The sequence below is a fragment of the Dermacentor variabilis genome, chromosome 1, assembly GCF_050947875.1.
Source record: "Dermacentor variabilis isolate Ectoservices chromosome 1, ASM5094787v1, whole genome shotgun sequence".
Taxonomy (NCBI): domain Eukaryota; kingdom Metazoa; phylum Arthropoda; class Arachnida; order Ixodida; family Ixodidae; genus Dermacentor; species Dermacentor variabilis.
This window is the reverse complement of record NC_134568.1, coordinates 229725928-229741958: the sequence shown is the minus strand read 5'-3', so window position 1 is coordinate 229741958 and position 16031 is coordinate 229725928. Positions and strand designations below refer to the sequence as shown.

The window sequence follows — 16031 nt, the reverse complement described above, 5'->3', positions numbered from 1 at the left end:
AGCTATTTTCTCTCCTAACTTGCAAGTGTGTCAAATTGTTGTTTTGATAAATCAAGGAAAAACATTTCAAAGCATCTTTATTAGGACATAGCTTATAAATTCTTATGGAAATGAAGGGTCTCAGAATCTTGTAGATTTAATCTTATGGATACTAAGGGTTTTGGAGACATGAAAATTACAACACCAAAAAATAACCTTTGGGCCAATTTTTCTGTCTTTAAAGGGGCCCTGAATCACTTTTTATTTAAGTGTAAAAATGCATTTGAAGGTAAAATTGGCTGTTTCAGAAATACTTTGCCACAAAAAGTACTTCAATGTGTTCAGCAGAAGTGGAGTTATTGGCAATAAAACATGCCCTTCACAGTGCTTCCACGCCTTCTTCAATATCTTGCACTGCAAAGGCTATGCCGGAGCAGGGTGTGCCCACAACACTCTGCCCACTGAACTCCACCATGGTGTGCAGTTCAAATTTGGTTTTGGATGTTAACTTAGATGCCACTGCCGATTTTGGTGCCTACAATGCACCAAACGTAAGCCAAACGCAGTTATCGTCAGCGAGCCGCAGTGTGCTGCTGACGAGTGGACTCGTCGCGGCACCCCGCGGCGGCCACGGTATCTACATTACGTAGCAGACCGCAGCCACATGCAACTGTTGTGTGTTTGCTATGTGCGCAACGGGGCTTGAGTGCATGCTCATGCTCATACGCTCAAGTCTGACCATGCTACTTGGTGTGGACCGGCTTTGCCCTTCACCAGCTTTACCAACGGATAGTAGCGACATCCAACTTGCACATTTTGAAGCGCTATCAATAAGTCTGCCAAGGCGTCTAACCAGGAGCAGCCTGGAGTCGTCGCGTGCAGGCAAGCATTTATGTGGTCTGGCCTTAAGTTTCGCATACTTCGAGGCTGGTTGAGAATTCAAAACTAGTCGAAATTAGTGAGACCCAACGACTATGACACTGATAAGCAGGGTGGCCAAAGTTTAATTCCTACGTGGGCAGCCAAGGCCATAGCTGAGTGTAAGCTGACGATAGTCGGCTTCTTCTGGAAGTTCGTAACTATTAGTGGAATTCTAAAGTAGATTTTTGCTTACATCAGCCAGTTTATTAAACTTCATCAATAAATATACACACTAGCAGTAGCAAGAACTGCACTAATTCAAATGCACTTCTTGATTGACGTCAGCTATTGTCCAATAGCAGCCACATATGGGAATCTGCTAAAAACGAAATAAAGCGTTCGGAAAAAAGTGAGGAGCAGGTTTCTGCTGAAAACAGAGCATTTGAGAGAAAGGTGACTTCGGGCTTTGCTTGCAAGCTGTATGCGCCGCACACAAATGCAAAACTTGGCTGAGATGTTCACAGCAGTGTATGCTGTCCACAGACTGTTTTTTCACCACGCCCGAGAGGTGGTTCAGTTTAAGTATAGCCTGCTGCGTGAGTAGCAACAAAAACGTTTTTGACTTTTTTTTTTATTGAACAGCTGTCAACCTGCTAATAAAGGTATGAAGCTTCGATTCCTTGTGGATGGCAACAATAATTAATTACATCGTATTTTAATGTGACCTGTTCAAAACACATGACAAGTGCATCACGGCTCTGGGCTGCGATAAAGTCCTGACAAGAAATCCTGCTTTAAACAAGACTTCTTGTTACATCATGGAAATTGAAAGTGATGGTCATGTGTCATAAACCACTGGCCAGCTAGGTCAATGAACTCAGAGCAGGGGTGGCAGTGGTCGCAAGGCACACAAGACTGCGGGGCCCAGAACTGGACACCTGCTGTCACATTAGCCATTCTTTCCTCTTTTGCTTTGCTGCATTGGATGCAGGGCAAGCCTAGTATTCTGCTGCTGCAACTTCCAGCACTGAAAGGAGCATTGACACATATTTTTTTAGATTGTAGAAACTCTTTGACATGTATCGTGCATGTAAAAGGATGACACTTAATAATTATGAAGGTTGGAGTTAATTCGATGCCAAAGTGTTCCTCAAATGCCAGTCCTGGCATCATAAACATCATTGTTATGTTACAACACAGAACAAAAGTTATTGTCATATATAAATAAGACTAGGTATTATGGATGTATGTAAAAAACTAAACAAGAGTGCTGCACACATTTTTCTGCTACACTTGTGTGTAGCAGTCAGTGATCACCGGAATGAAGTGAGCCAGTGTATTGTGACGTCATGATGCATACACTTCATGGATACCAAAACTAAAACTAAAGCACGAAATTTTACACTGACAGCTCCAAAACACAAGAATACGTAGGTGTCGGAATAATAACGAAAAATTGGCAAAATAGCATTCGGATAAATAATTTTTCTTCGGTGTTTACCGCCGAAGTTTTTGCGATATGGACGGCAGTAAAAAAAATTACCACCAACAAGCAGATGAATGCCATCATACATACCGATTCGTTGAGCGCACTCAGAACTCTAAACCTTAACTCAGCTTCTGAACCCCTGCTTGACGATATCCTAAACATGGTAGCTTATAATAAACACGGGAGAACCATACAATTCTGCTGGGTCCCAAGCCATGTTGCGATACCAGGGAATGAAGCAGCAGATAGATGCGCATTCATGGCAGTGCACGAAGGCATAACACAAACAACACTTCCATACAGAGATAGTATCCGAGCGATTCATAAGGCCCTGGTATCGAAGTGGCAGCTAGAATGGTACTCTTGCATAAATAACAAGTTACACACAATAAAACCCCTGCTTAGCTAGTGGAAGTCGTGCAGTCACCAGCAACGCTTCTATGAGGTGATCCCATGTAGACTCCGAATCGGGCATACACACTTGACTCACAATTTCCTACTTCAAAACGAAAACCCACCAACTTGCGAGAAGTGCCATGAACCACTCACAGTAATGCACATTATTATGACATGTCCACATATTGAAACACAGAGATGGAAGCTTTTTACAGAATCTCTATAACTTACACATACCTTTACACCTCGCCTCAATACTCAGAGATGAACTGCTAGTGCCCTTCACTGACTTGTTCAGCTTTCTAGAAGAAACCGGTTTTTTATACAAACTCTAAACTAATGCAGCTTTCGCTGCTTTAACATTTCATTTCTGAATATCTTGTGGCTGGTGCAGCATGGCCTTAGTCACTTTTGCGCCATTAAACCCAAATTAACTAACAAACAAAACATTTTGATCTGGGTTTTTCTGCTTTAATAAGCAGCCAATGACCCAGTAATCACGGCATGAAACCTCATTTACTTCAGAGCATGACAGCTGATTATTTGGAGTCTTGTTTGTAGCAACCAGTCCAAGTCTTGGTTTCAGAGAGCAATTATCTCCACTTCAAAATTTTGTGTCAGTACTCCTTTAATGCGATTAGCATAGAAGCAATGTAGCGACACACTATTGCCACTGCAGAGACGTATTATTATATGTCAAAATTCTAATCGCATTAGTATGTTCAGCTTTGATGCAGTCATTGTTTGGCTAGTGTCTGCTGCACTAGGTCGGCGGAACTGTGCACTAGCAGTGTGTGATGCCATATGACCACCACTTCTGTTCTTCATTATGTGATAAGGAGTCCTGCTTCAAGTTCTAAACTTTGCTGCACTTGGAACGGGTTTTCAATTGGTTAGATTAAATGATGACATAGTGATCTGTTGCACACTAGAAGAACGGGGGCGTGCCTCGTAGCATGATTATGGCTTTAGTTTTAGGACTTTAACCCTCACAATTCAATTTCAAGTTGTCTGTACTCCTTTAAAGAAAATAGAAGTTTCTAGTGCATTAATAAACTTTATTTTTGATGGTCTTAAATTGAAGCTGCAAACTGCTGTGTGAACATAAAGAAAGAAAAGGAAGGTTTCTGTTCTTAGTCATTAAAAGTAATCAATATGCTTCACCTGAAGTATTCTCATTTTAAATGGATAAATGTACAAGGAGCACATGGTACTATGGCCTTTGAAGAAAAGAGAAGATGCTAGTATATTGGGCATATAATCCTCTAGCTTGTCTACAATTGTGAATGAATGAATGTGTAGTGTTTAGTGGTGCAAGGGCCAGGTATGGCCAGTCTACAATTGTGGTGATATCATTGCTTCAATTTTTACAGCATGTGTGTGTGTGTTCTAAAGCACGTTGCGGTGTTGTTTAAGAAAAGATGGTTTTTTCTTATAATTATGCTTTGTGCTTGACATTTCTTCAAGTATTACTGTGAGTCCTGGTAATGCAATCCCCAAAATTTGCGTGGGTTCTTTAGCCAGTGACAGCTCGAGAATGAAGCAGCAAATGCCTCACAAAGGAAATACTATTTACAAATGCACCAGTAAACCACCTTGTCTGATTTCTCTCTTTTCCTGGTTTTCTCACCCCCCCCACTGCCCCGCTCAGCCACTGCTGTATCATGAACACTGGAGTGGGGTGGTTATCTTCCTGAGATACAAACAATACACCTGTCTATAAAAAGGATTAGTGTCACCCATTGTGGTGCACCCCTGAAGTTGTACACCAGGACATTCTCTGGACACTAGGCGAGGTCAACTGTCCCATTCCTAACTCCATTTCATAGTCCTATGTGTGCATTTGTCCCTGCACTTGCCTCCCCACTCTTGCCGATCATGTTTGTTCACGTGCTTAGTGCATTTCTGCTGTTGCCCCTTTGCTTGCCTGTGTGGCCTGTAAGGGAGCTATTCTCTGGAAGAGTGGAATTATGGGAGGCAGGCTGCAGCACACTTTTGTGGGAGGATCTTCTCATGCATTCTTGACCTGTCACTGACTATAGTGCGCGATTATTAGCCAGCATCGTTGCCACTGCAGTGTATGGTGATGCCAATTAGTTTTGGCTGCACAAGCATTAGAGGCAGAATTTGCTGCTAAATACCAGTGCTCCTTAGCTGCCCCTTTAAGTGTGCACTTGTGTTGTGTCTTGTGGAGTCGTAGATACAGGATCAAATTTTACTCTATTCATATTGAGGACATATTCCTGGTGTTCACTCATTTTTCAGACTTATAGCTTTCCCAGTTGCATGGCCTATAAGCATGTGTCTCTTCAGCTGCTAAGAGTAACAGTATTACAATGCCGGAATGAAACTGGAAAGGGAAAGAACAGACTAGAAGGCATATATGTGTTTGAATACTCACCATTATGTGCATCACTGGCTTGATTTCATTGCGAAGGCTTGTTTTCGCGGTACTATAGTACATTAAGCCGCTGGCTGCTCAGCACTGCTGTTCTAGACTTTCGAGTAACTATTTGCTAGAGAAATTCTGATTAGTTTTTTTCTGTTCAAGCTATATTGTGGCCAGGTATTACATATACATGCATAATGGCACTGCTCCTTCTTACGCAAGAAGACTTAAAGCAGCAACGTTTAGAAATAAGCACGTAATTGTATTGTAAAGTTTGTTTTTCTTTCTTCTAGCATAACAAGTGAATTTTCTCCTTGAAACTTTTTTATGTTGTTACTGGTCATGATATGTTGAAGTGATCCTTTTTCTCCGCCTTTTACATGCATTTCAGAGAAAGAACTACAGAAGGGCTATGGGAGTATGTACCTGAAAATGTAGACGTCCAAATTCTTGTTGTGGAATGCAACACTTCATATATTGGGAGAGAGGTGAGCCATTTCATTTCAAGTTATATACTTTGTAGATGTGATCAGAGAATTCAGTTGTACTTTTTGATAAGTCGACTGATAAAATTAAAGAAAACACATGCTGCCAAAGTTTACTAGTTGTGCTCAAGTAGATACAGCTCATATGAGTGAGCAGATGTCTCTTATAAGGATCTGTAGCTCAATCCCTACTTCAGCATGGAACAGGAACAGCATGTTGAATCCTCCAATCTCCTGGTAGTGTGTAGGGAAAATTTAACTGCCGGTGGTGCTAGCAGTAAATTTTTATTGCTTATGTGCATTATTTTTAGCACTCAACAGGCTTTGATATTAGATTGTTTAGCTAGGGATACATGCACGAGCTTGTCTCCCCAATAGGAAGCAGGATGACTGTGCTCCCACTATTTGAAGTTCTGGGCTTTAGTGCTTGTACCTACAACAGGAAGATCAGTTTACAACTTCACACCATGGAAGGAAGGAATGCCACTGAGAGAGCAAAGAGGCCTGCAGGCCTGGCATTTTCTGCATGTTTAAAATGAATTTTAAGAGGTAGAGCCTGAGAGAGTGATGGTATTTGACGCGGTGACACCCTGTATTGTGTACTGGTTTGTGTTGCTGTGCAAATTCTAGCCTAGTTATGCATGAAAGCATCCTGTGGTGGTTATGTGGTATGTTTTCATATTAGCGTGCCACAGCATAAAACCTGAAATGGAAGGCAAATATCTATAAAAGGCATTGATTATACTGGAAAAGAGTGCAGAATGGCTAGAATAAGAACAAAGGTACGTTTTGTGTGTACATGCCTGATTTGTGCACATTCTAGTCATGCTGCTTGAATTTTTACCAGGGAACAGTGGGCCTAAATTGCAGCAGTTATACAATATTTGCTTGCAAGATCCTAAATATTTTTTACCATACTCAGGATAAGTGTGTTGTTATTAGCGATAAAACAAATTTTTATTATACTTAGAAGTCTATTGTTTTTGATAGTGATACAGGGATATGAGCATGATTATTTAGTAGAGGTGTTCGAATAGTAAAATTTCTGAATTGAACTGAATGAGAATGTATTAGAGAAAAACGACCACCGAATATCGAATCAAATATAGAATATTTTCTTATTTCTTAACTCTTTTGTTACCGGGCCGATAAAAATTGATCAATTTGATAAAAAATTTTCTACGCACTGTTATACATTTCCTTTGGAATTCTGCTAGCAATGCCATGCACTATTTGAAATGACAACTGAACTTTAACTATTTGTCATATTTTACCATTTTGGGCTGATTCGGGAGTCTGCAAAAATAAAACTTAGATTCAAGGTATTGTCAAAGCTAGCCTCCAGTGGTCCTGGTTCTTCCTGAATAAAACAATGCAAAATTTGCACTTTGGTCGACTTGGTAGCATAAATTTTAAATGATGGCAGGAGTGAAGATGCAGAAACTTCTCTCGGGTTGTCTAATTTTCCAATCTGACATCTAGGCTGTTTTAATGATGCCTTAAACAACGGTAGATACTCATGAGTGTGTGTTAGGTTGATAATTGCGGTCCACTAATGTCAAGTGCAACTTCGTTTTTCCCACCATGGGTTGCTTTTACCCATCAGCATTTTGACAGCATACGTATTTACAAATTATTACGGGCAATCCTTCCTGTTGTGTGGAGTTTTCACTCACGCAAGAGCATGCAGTCGATTTCAGACTGACCTTTGACCGAAGCTTGGATAGCAGCCTAATCTCTTGCATTCTGAACACCGCCTGTGCAAGTGCCCTTATTGATTACTGTACAATAATGTGAAACACTCCACATTACTGTACAGCACTGTACAGGAACTGAACAATGCATGTGGATGCTCCAGCACCATTTGAATGCTCCTAGACCACCTTGCTTGCAGCAGTAAAGCTGATCGAATGCAATAATCATGTATGAGGAAGCTTCTGCATGCTCCCCGATCTTACAACCATTGCTCGTGAGCCTGAAGTGTGCAGTAAAAAATGTACCATGTGCCTGCTGCATTGAATAAAAACAAATGCTCCCTGTACAATAGGAGCTTACCCAGCTTCACATTTGGGAAGCTACTGCTTTCCCACATGGCATGGGCTTCACTTTAGCTAGTATTCACGCCAACAAATCTTCATAATGATTTTCTTCTTTTTTTTTGCATGATCTGACTTGCAAAAGTTCGGAACTAGGAACCAGGTGCATATTTTGTATATCTCAGATTTTCTTAGAACGCAGCTCTTAGGCGCCCGTTCCTGTGGTGAGCATCGGCGTTGGCAGCATAACTGAGCTAAAGAGCATAGCGAAAGATGAAAGCGAATGCAGATCACAGCAGGTGATGACACCAAGAGGTAAGCAGAGAGGAGGGCGCAGCGGAACTATGAGGCAGGAAGCGGAGGAGGGTATGGCGAAAGCGTGAGAAGAAAAGTGTAGTGCGGCGATGATTGCTACGAGCTGGCGCCAGAGTAGCGCGCATTGTTTGGTAGATTTGTTGGTGATGGCTGCTGTGAATCATGCCCACGTGTCACCCACGCACTGGCTCTCGCGATCTCCAGGTTAGATGGACAGTCGTGCCGCACTTCGCTCTGTTTGCAACGTGCCGCACGAGAAAGATTGTCTGCTCCTGCCTATATATCGCGAAATGAAAACACGTATACAGCTGCACTCAAATTTTGCATTAGGGAGTATTGTAATCGTTGGTAATTTTTTAAAAACTCTCAGTACTTATACTAAAAATATCAAATTATTACTATTTCATATCCATTGAAAACAGGAGTGGCCAGGCTGCAATTTATGTATTGCAGTATACATTGTGACTACTATGTCTTGAAGTAAAAGGTCAAAACATAAAAGCACCGAACATGAGCACATTTCTAGGGGTAATAGAAGAGTTAAGCAACATGAAAACTGTAGTTTGCGTGGAGTCTGTTTTGTAAAAACAGAAATCAGGTGTGTATTCAATTACATATGCATGTAATACCGTTAGCAGCTGGACTCCCGATCAATTTGTAGTCAAAGTGTAACCCACTCCCCTCTTTAATGCTGAAAGGCCCTGAGGGTAAAATAAATAAGTAAATAAATAAATAAATTGAGAAGCTTGTAAATGAAAAATAACTGTTTTGCATTATCTGGTGCACCATGACAATGACAGTAATGAAACAAGGGAAGAGCATGTTACCAGATGCATGCACATTGCTGCATTTGTGTAAGGAGAGAAGTGTAATACTACAACAATGCACATTGTTTCAAAGGAATGTGAACATTGCTGAGATTGGCCAACAAATTCATATATAGGCTGCCAAAAGCAAGCTATTCTTATTGAATGACTGGAAGTTATTGAGTAACAGATATCTGCCCTGTGCATTGACTCGGGAACTGGTGTCTTTACGTAACAACCACAGCTATCCTGCAGCATAATCATTCAGAAAAGTCCGCACTTCCATCATTCTCTCTTCTTTGAGACTATAATGAGTTTTTAGCCCTTATATGTTTGAAAAAAAAAATTATATTCAACAACTTCAAATAGTCAGTTCTCGAATCGAGCGCGTATTGAATAGCAGGGGCTATTTGATTCGTATTTGAAATTTACAATATTTGCACATGCCTATAATTTAGTTTTATGGGAGGCCAACGTGTTCTGTAAGTAAAACCTTGTTAATTTGGCTCTAGTTAATTAGGAAAATCAGATAATTTGGACTAGTTGAACTCTTGTTAATAAAGACATATTTGGCCACACACCTGTTGATTCGGACAACTCTCTGAGCTTGGAAAGCACAGAGCGCCACAAATGTGCGGCACGAAAAACAAAAGCAGCGCTAGCATCCAACCGAAACAAAGCAGCAGAGTCCGCATCACCATAGTCATCAGCGGAAATTGTACATGAACGATAAAAAAGCAGGAACACTTCGTGCCTGTTTGTGCCTTTATATCCTTTATTCTTGTGTTTACCGCGTCGGCCACATACTTTAATAACTGCGTAGTCGCCATTCATGATCTCGTCGATAGCAACCGTGGTTTCGTCCGCAGTGTAGTTTGCCGGTAGTTTGCCAGTAGTTTGCCGTTGCGACAAATGGTAGCTTCAGTTTGACTTATTGAAACAGCGAAGCTGTCGAGGGTGAAGAGTGCCGACTACATCGTGATAGATGGGTGATCTGTTGGCGACAGCTCACTGGCAAAAAAATAATCGGGATGTGTACGCAAGTGAAAAGCGTCTAGGATGAAGACTCGCACCGTGGCCCTGTTGCGTATGAAGTCGCGAGAGCTTCTCTGATGCGAGCGCTAATCATTCACGAAATGACGAGAATTGCAGCTTCCACACTGTTTTAAGAAAACAGGATTTGCAGATTCATTCATTAAGTAAAGGGTTATGCAGATCCCATGCACTGTGGGAATTGATATAAGCGAAGCTTTCTGTGCGGTTTGCTTCGATTGACGATAATTAGCAGTGATGTTGATGGCAAATGTTTAATTTCTTCAATGTTTAGTCTAAAACAAGAGTGGTGAGTTGACGTTGATGTTAAACATTACGTTGCATGTACCACTGCTGTTTGTCTGCATAGTACACATAACACACAGGGGGAAGTGTTCACTTGAGGCGTTTTTGTGCACTATACTTCATAACCTATGAGAGGGTTGAGCATGTTCATTGCGTCACATTGCATATGGCATTTTGGCAAAAGTATAGAACTTAAATTGAATTATGGGGCTGTTTGTGCCAAAACCACAATAGGATTATGAGGCACGCCATAGTGGCGGACTACTGAATAATTTTGACACTGGTTTTCTTTAATGTGTTCCTAAATCAAAGTGCACAAGTGTTATTTATTTCACCCCCGTTGAAATGTGGCTGCCATGGTTGGGATCAAACCCGCGACTTCAAGCAATGCCATAGCCGCAAAGTTCCTGCGGTGGGCACACAAGTGTTGATTTGATGTGTGACCGCTTCCATAGTGTTGCCTAGACCCTACGGTGCACTTTAATGTGGCTCTGCTTCTGCTCACCCTGCGTAAGTTGTCCGCTTGACAAATTTGTGTGGTGTTTATTTTTCAGAAATATCAGAAGCATACCGTACTGTACCTTGAACTTAAATTTATCCTGTTTGCGTGCAACTGCTGCCGTGTCTATCGAAGTAGCGTTCCCTTGTCTTCTCACGTCACTCCCCCACCCCACATTGTATGGGAACTGCGAGCGAGGAGTGGCAAGGCTGTTATTCACTCATTTTGCGACTGTGTCGGTTCTACCCATTCTCTGCTTCCTCTCCCCCCTCATCTCTGCCATACTATCTAGCTTCCCTCTGGACTTGCACGTTAGTAGAAAAATAAGTGCTGCAGTTTCTGCAGTGCTTTTGCGTGGGGTCACGAATAAGTACAGCTGTCAAGAGGCTAATGTAGCGACACCCAGGGAGCTCCAGAGGGCATTGTGCACATTCGACGCAGCACAAAGGTCCAAACGAGTTTCTCGCGTCACCTTTCTTCTCTGCCGCGCTCCTTTCATGTATACACACGCTCTGAACCACCCCCCCCGACGCGATGTGCCAACCAGCAGCAGCACCAGTGGGAAAGTCAAAGGAAGAGGCAAGGAAAGCTTTGCTTTAATGCGTATTGGCATAGTAAGCATTTGGTTGTTGTTTACTTGATACCCTTAATAATTCAATATTCAGTTATTATGGACATTTTTGTCGGTCCCATGAAATCTGAATTAATGAGGCTTTATTGTAGTTTTTTTTTTGTAGAGGCTAGCTCTTTGTTTTATCTGTATTTGAAAGTGCTGGTGTTGTGAGCCTGTATAAATAGGTACGAGAAGGATGGAAAACATTGTGAGAGCATTGAAGTGACTGATTTCACACAAGGACATATTATAAGCATATTGGGCATTACTTCACAGGTAACCTTGGATCTCTCGTCAAGGAAGTCCATTTATGTGCAACGTCTGGTGGTCTCCTCAGACAGAACCTGGCTGTCGTCCTTGCTCCCCAATGAGACAAATGTTTCTGGTGTTCGCTGGGCAGACCTGTATGTCCTACATCGTAATGGCACCTCAACTAGGCTACTCAGGTGTCTAAATTTTTGTGATACTCATTTTACTTTATTGTAAACGCACAACTGATAATGTTGCATTGTGATGTTTCATTCTTAAAAGGGCGCCTTGGCAGATTTGGACGTTGTAAGGAAAGAAGCTTGGGACACCAGATCTTGTGGCTATAATCGTCCCTGCAAAATACTGCACCTCAGTGTTTCTTGAAAGCAACAGAAATTTGAAACAGTGTGGCTGTTGTCTTTACCATCTCGCCTACCGAAGGATAACGTTACTTATTGAACCTCCTACCACTACACTGTTGAGAAGTGCATGTGTTCACATTGCTTCGGCAATGGAGACAGGGAAGAGTATTTGCCAATTGCTGTGTGCTGAGCTATTTATACTTGTCATAAAGCACATGTACACACTATACCATTACTTGCGTGTCTATTTTGCTGCTACTTCTTGAATTTCCAGCGTAATGCTTGCCACCATAAATGCCCCTCATCCTTGTACCGTAACTGCTTTGTGTGTGGACATTTAAGGAGGGGCTTTGGCTGCTGCCAGCGTAATGCTTGCCACCATTAAATGCCCTTGATCCTTGTACCATAACTGCTTTGAGTGTGAACATTTAAGGATGGGCTTTGGCCGCTGCCTGTGCACCACATAGCAAAGAAACTGAAAAGAAATAGGGAGTTGGTTGTGTGATATACTAGTTTATAGTGTAGGTTCTCAGCTATAATAGGAAGTGGAGTAGAAGTGGAGGAATCTTGCCCTCAAACACTAGTCAGAGGCAGCGGGAGAGAATTTTCATAGGGTTTGGATTGCTTGCCTTCTTGCATCATTGTCTCACAGCGTTTCATATTCTTGTACTTCACTTGTCAGCCTGTAGAAAAAAGAATATATTCTTGTGGAAGAGCACTTCCTAGGTGGTTCCTTACAATTGCTTGATATATAATCAAGCTTTCAATAGGGCAGAATGAGGGGCCTTTAAAAAGAAAGAGAAGTGGCACACATAATATACACGAGTGTGTTCTAAATAAAAGAGATGTAACAGTGTGCACTATAATGGCGTATTCCTTGTTAGGGTGCATTACAGTTGTACTACGGTATTGAATGATTGATGCTGTATTTTTTCTTTACTTGGCTTTTGTTGGCTCAACGGCTCAATTTGTATGCAGGGTGAAAGAAGAAGATGGCTCACGAGAGAATGTGCTGCGAGTTTTGGAACCTTACATGCGAGCAATAAGCTCGAGTACCGCAACAACTGCTAGTACAGCATCACCAGAGGAGAGCAAAGTAGTGGATATGAGCAAGTGAGTTGACACAGCAGTACCAGCGTGCTTTCTTTGTCGAAACACAACTGTGTACCATTGGAAAGGTTGGAGTCCTTGAAAGACATTTCCCTTGTCTGTCAGTAGCACTTTATTTGACATGTCAGTCGTGTAAAACATTGGGAAAGTTCTTTCTGGACTGGAATTTTTCTACAGCAAAACTTGCTTTTCCAGGAAATAGGCCCTTTTGTAGCACTCTGTTAAGATTGGGCTTTTCTTGACTCGGCACTTACAGAAATGTGATACACACTCACAGAAATTTATTATTGAGTGTGGTTCAAATGTGTAAGTACAGTAAAACCTCGTTAATTCGAAGTCATCGGGACCTCAAAAAATCTTCGAATTAAGCGAGTTTTCTAATTAACCGAACACACAAAAAAATGCAACCCAGGCAAAAAATTTCGCTGCAGGAATGTGCTACCTTTATTCAGCGATCTTTGGATTACTTAAAGTGATCAGAGATGCTGGTTTGCCGCCTCCTGTGTTCAAGGCTCCAAGGGTCACATCTTCTAGTTGGCCAACTACGTGCAGCATTTGAGAATTTCCACCGTGGCACTCAACAAAACTGCAGATAACGTTCAGCGATCCGATAACTTCCCCGAGAGTGGGTGCTCGGGAGGGCTTGTTAGCGTCGTCATCGTCGCTGTCATCACAGATACTAGTCGCATCAGCGGTAGCTTTACTCTCCAAGTCTGAGTAGCACGTTTGTTGATCATTTTCAAAGTTGAGATACTCGGCGAAGCCAACTGCACTGGATTCACTATCCTCTGCGTAGAGTGCATTGATGTGGTCGCAATAATCTGCTCCTTCATCATCAAGTGCAGATGAATAGTCAGCATCAGCATTGACTGTGCATTCCTTCGAGAAGCCAGCATGTTCAAAACACCGCATGATCAAAGTGGGTTCCACTTGCTTCCATGCGTACACAGTAATACATATGGCCCCAAGGAGGTCGATGAAGTACTCCTTGCCATTGTCGTAGCAAAGGAGCATGTGCTTGAGCAGGTGGTGGTGGTGGTGGTAAGTCTTCCTCGTGTGGTGAATGACGCCTTGGTCCATTGGCTGCGAGATCGACGTGATGTTTGGAGCAAGAAATACCATCCTGATAGCTTTCAGGTGTGAGATGTCACCATGCGCTGGGCAATTATCAACAACAAAGAGTAGATTCCTACTTGTGGCCGCGAACTTGTGGTCAAGCTGCCGAACGTAATTTTCAAATATTGTGCATGCGACCCATGCTTTCTTGTTGTGCCGGTAGATAAGCTCATCCCTCGGCGGCAGCCGCGCATTTTTAAAGCAGCTAGGCTTCCCACTCTTTCCAACTACGAGTAGCGGAAGCTTGTGTTTACCGCACATGTTCGTGCCAAACAGAATGGCAATTCTTTCCTTGCCCTGCTTTCGACCTTTGACCGTGGTGTCCTTTGCTGCGAACGTTTTTGTGGGCAGCATCTTGCAAAAAAGGGCTGCCTCGTCAAGGTTGTACACATCGTCTCTACCGTACACACTAAGCAACGGAGCCAATGTGTGTTTCTTCCAGTTATTGACGACGCTCTCGTTTGCGCTGCCGCTCTCGCCACAGACGGCTATGAAGGTCAAATTATTCGGCTCTTTAAAATGGCTGAACCCTCCATTGCTACACTTGAACTCTTCGTGCCCAAGTTGTAGAGCCAATTTGTTGACCTTCTCCCTCAGTATCGTTCCATTGATGGGAAGGTGGGCTGCGTTTGCTTTCTGCAGCCAGCAAAGTAAAGCTGATTTCACATCTTGGTACGTGGGAGCTCATACTCGCGACCGCTTCGAAGAATGTGTCTTGCTGTAGGCCTCCAGTACCTTCGACTTCTTCAATATTGTGGACAACGTCGAGAGGGGCACGCAGGGCTTTTCAGCTCACTGGCACATCTGCACAGTTAAAAAAAAAAGCACTAGCTGCAACACCCCTAACCACCGCACACAAACGGCGCAGACCGGCGTTGCACGCACACACGTCGCCACAGGTGCGGAGATAGAATGGGCGAATGGCAGCCAGTGGCAGTGGTACAGAACACGTACTGACGCTGCGATCGCTGCAACTGTGAGGAATGTGCGGAGTCGGGGGCGAGAGCATGTGACAAAAACCAGTATGCCCACTGCGTTGCAGTGAAGCACGTCTTCATCTCTGCAGGCGTGCGTTTTGGCGGTGCGCAGAGCATACTGTGGACTGATTTTTGTGCTAGCGGTACTACGGGTCAGGTGCTTCGTCTGTAAATAATCGCGATTGCTATGTGGCATTGCCTCACGGCTCCGAATGGCCATCGTTTCGGCTGGTTTGCGGTGAAATGGGGATCGGGAATATCCGAATAGCACCCCAAATCTTCGAATTAACCGGGTTGGCCTAGGCCGCCAAAATACGGGACCACAGAACACCTTCGAATTATTTGGGATTTCAAATTAACCGAGTTCGAATTAACGAGCTTTTACTGTAGCTACATCGGCTGCTTTTGCAAAATCTAGCTATAAATCTAATTACATTGAGAAACTTTAGCAATACTTTAGCTGCTCCAAGCATTTGGGAACTTGCTGCTTTGCTAAAGCTGTGAGAAGGGTTTCAGCAGTCTAGCACTGCTTCTGGTGGCTAGTGCTATACCAGAGTGCTGCATTTGTTGCAGATTGAAGTAGTGAGTGAGACTTATGCTTGTGTGGAGATTATTTTTTTTAATGAAGTAAAAATATGAAAGCTGTGGAGTGGAGTTATCAGCCAAACAGCTGCAATCCTTCATTTCTTTTGCCAGTGTAGTGATAGACATGGACGCAAGAAAATGACATGGACAAAGACTGTTGTTGGTGCTCGCTCTGCTTTGCCATTGACCGGACCGCTTTCGTGTCGCTTGATGATTGTGATGAATCACGCCTTGACCTGAATGTGTGTTTGCACCAGTGGTATTTTTTCCGTCATAGTGTAAATGCTTCATGACACTTGCCTCCAGGTGAAACATTCAGCAGTGTGAAAGCATCTCCAGTTTTAAAGTTTACCAGCACTAGTAACCTTTTCACACATTTGCTACAGCACGACATCTAGCGGCCAACAATTGATTCGTTGTGTTTTC

General features: G+C 42.7%; 1 protein-coding gene across 1 annotated transcript in view; it reads left to right on the top strand.

Moving 5' to 3' along the window:
• Positions 1-16031, top strand: part of LOC142558382 (sulfhydryl oxidase 1-like) — a 136650-nt gene that overhangs the window by 24760 nt on the left and 95859 nt on the right. The window contains exons 4-6 of the mRNA XM_075670528.1: positions 5506-5602; positions 11483-11652; positions 12796-12930. Coding sequence (XP_075526643.1) covers positions 5506-5602; positions 11483-11652; positions 12796-12930 — 402 coding nt within the window. The remainder of the gene's footprint in view (positions 1-5505; positions 5603-11482; positions 11653-12795; positions 12931-16031) is intronic.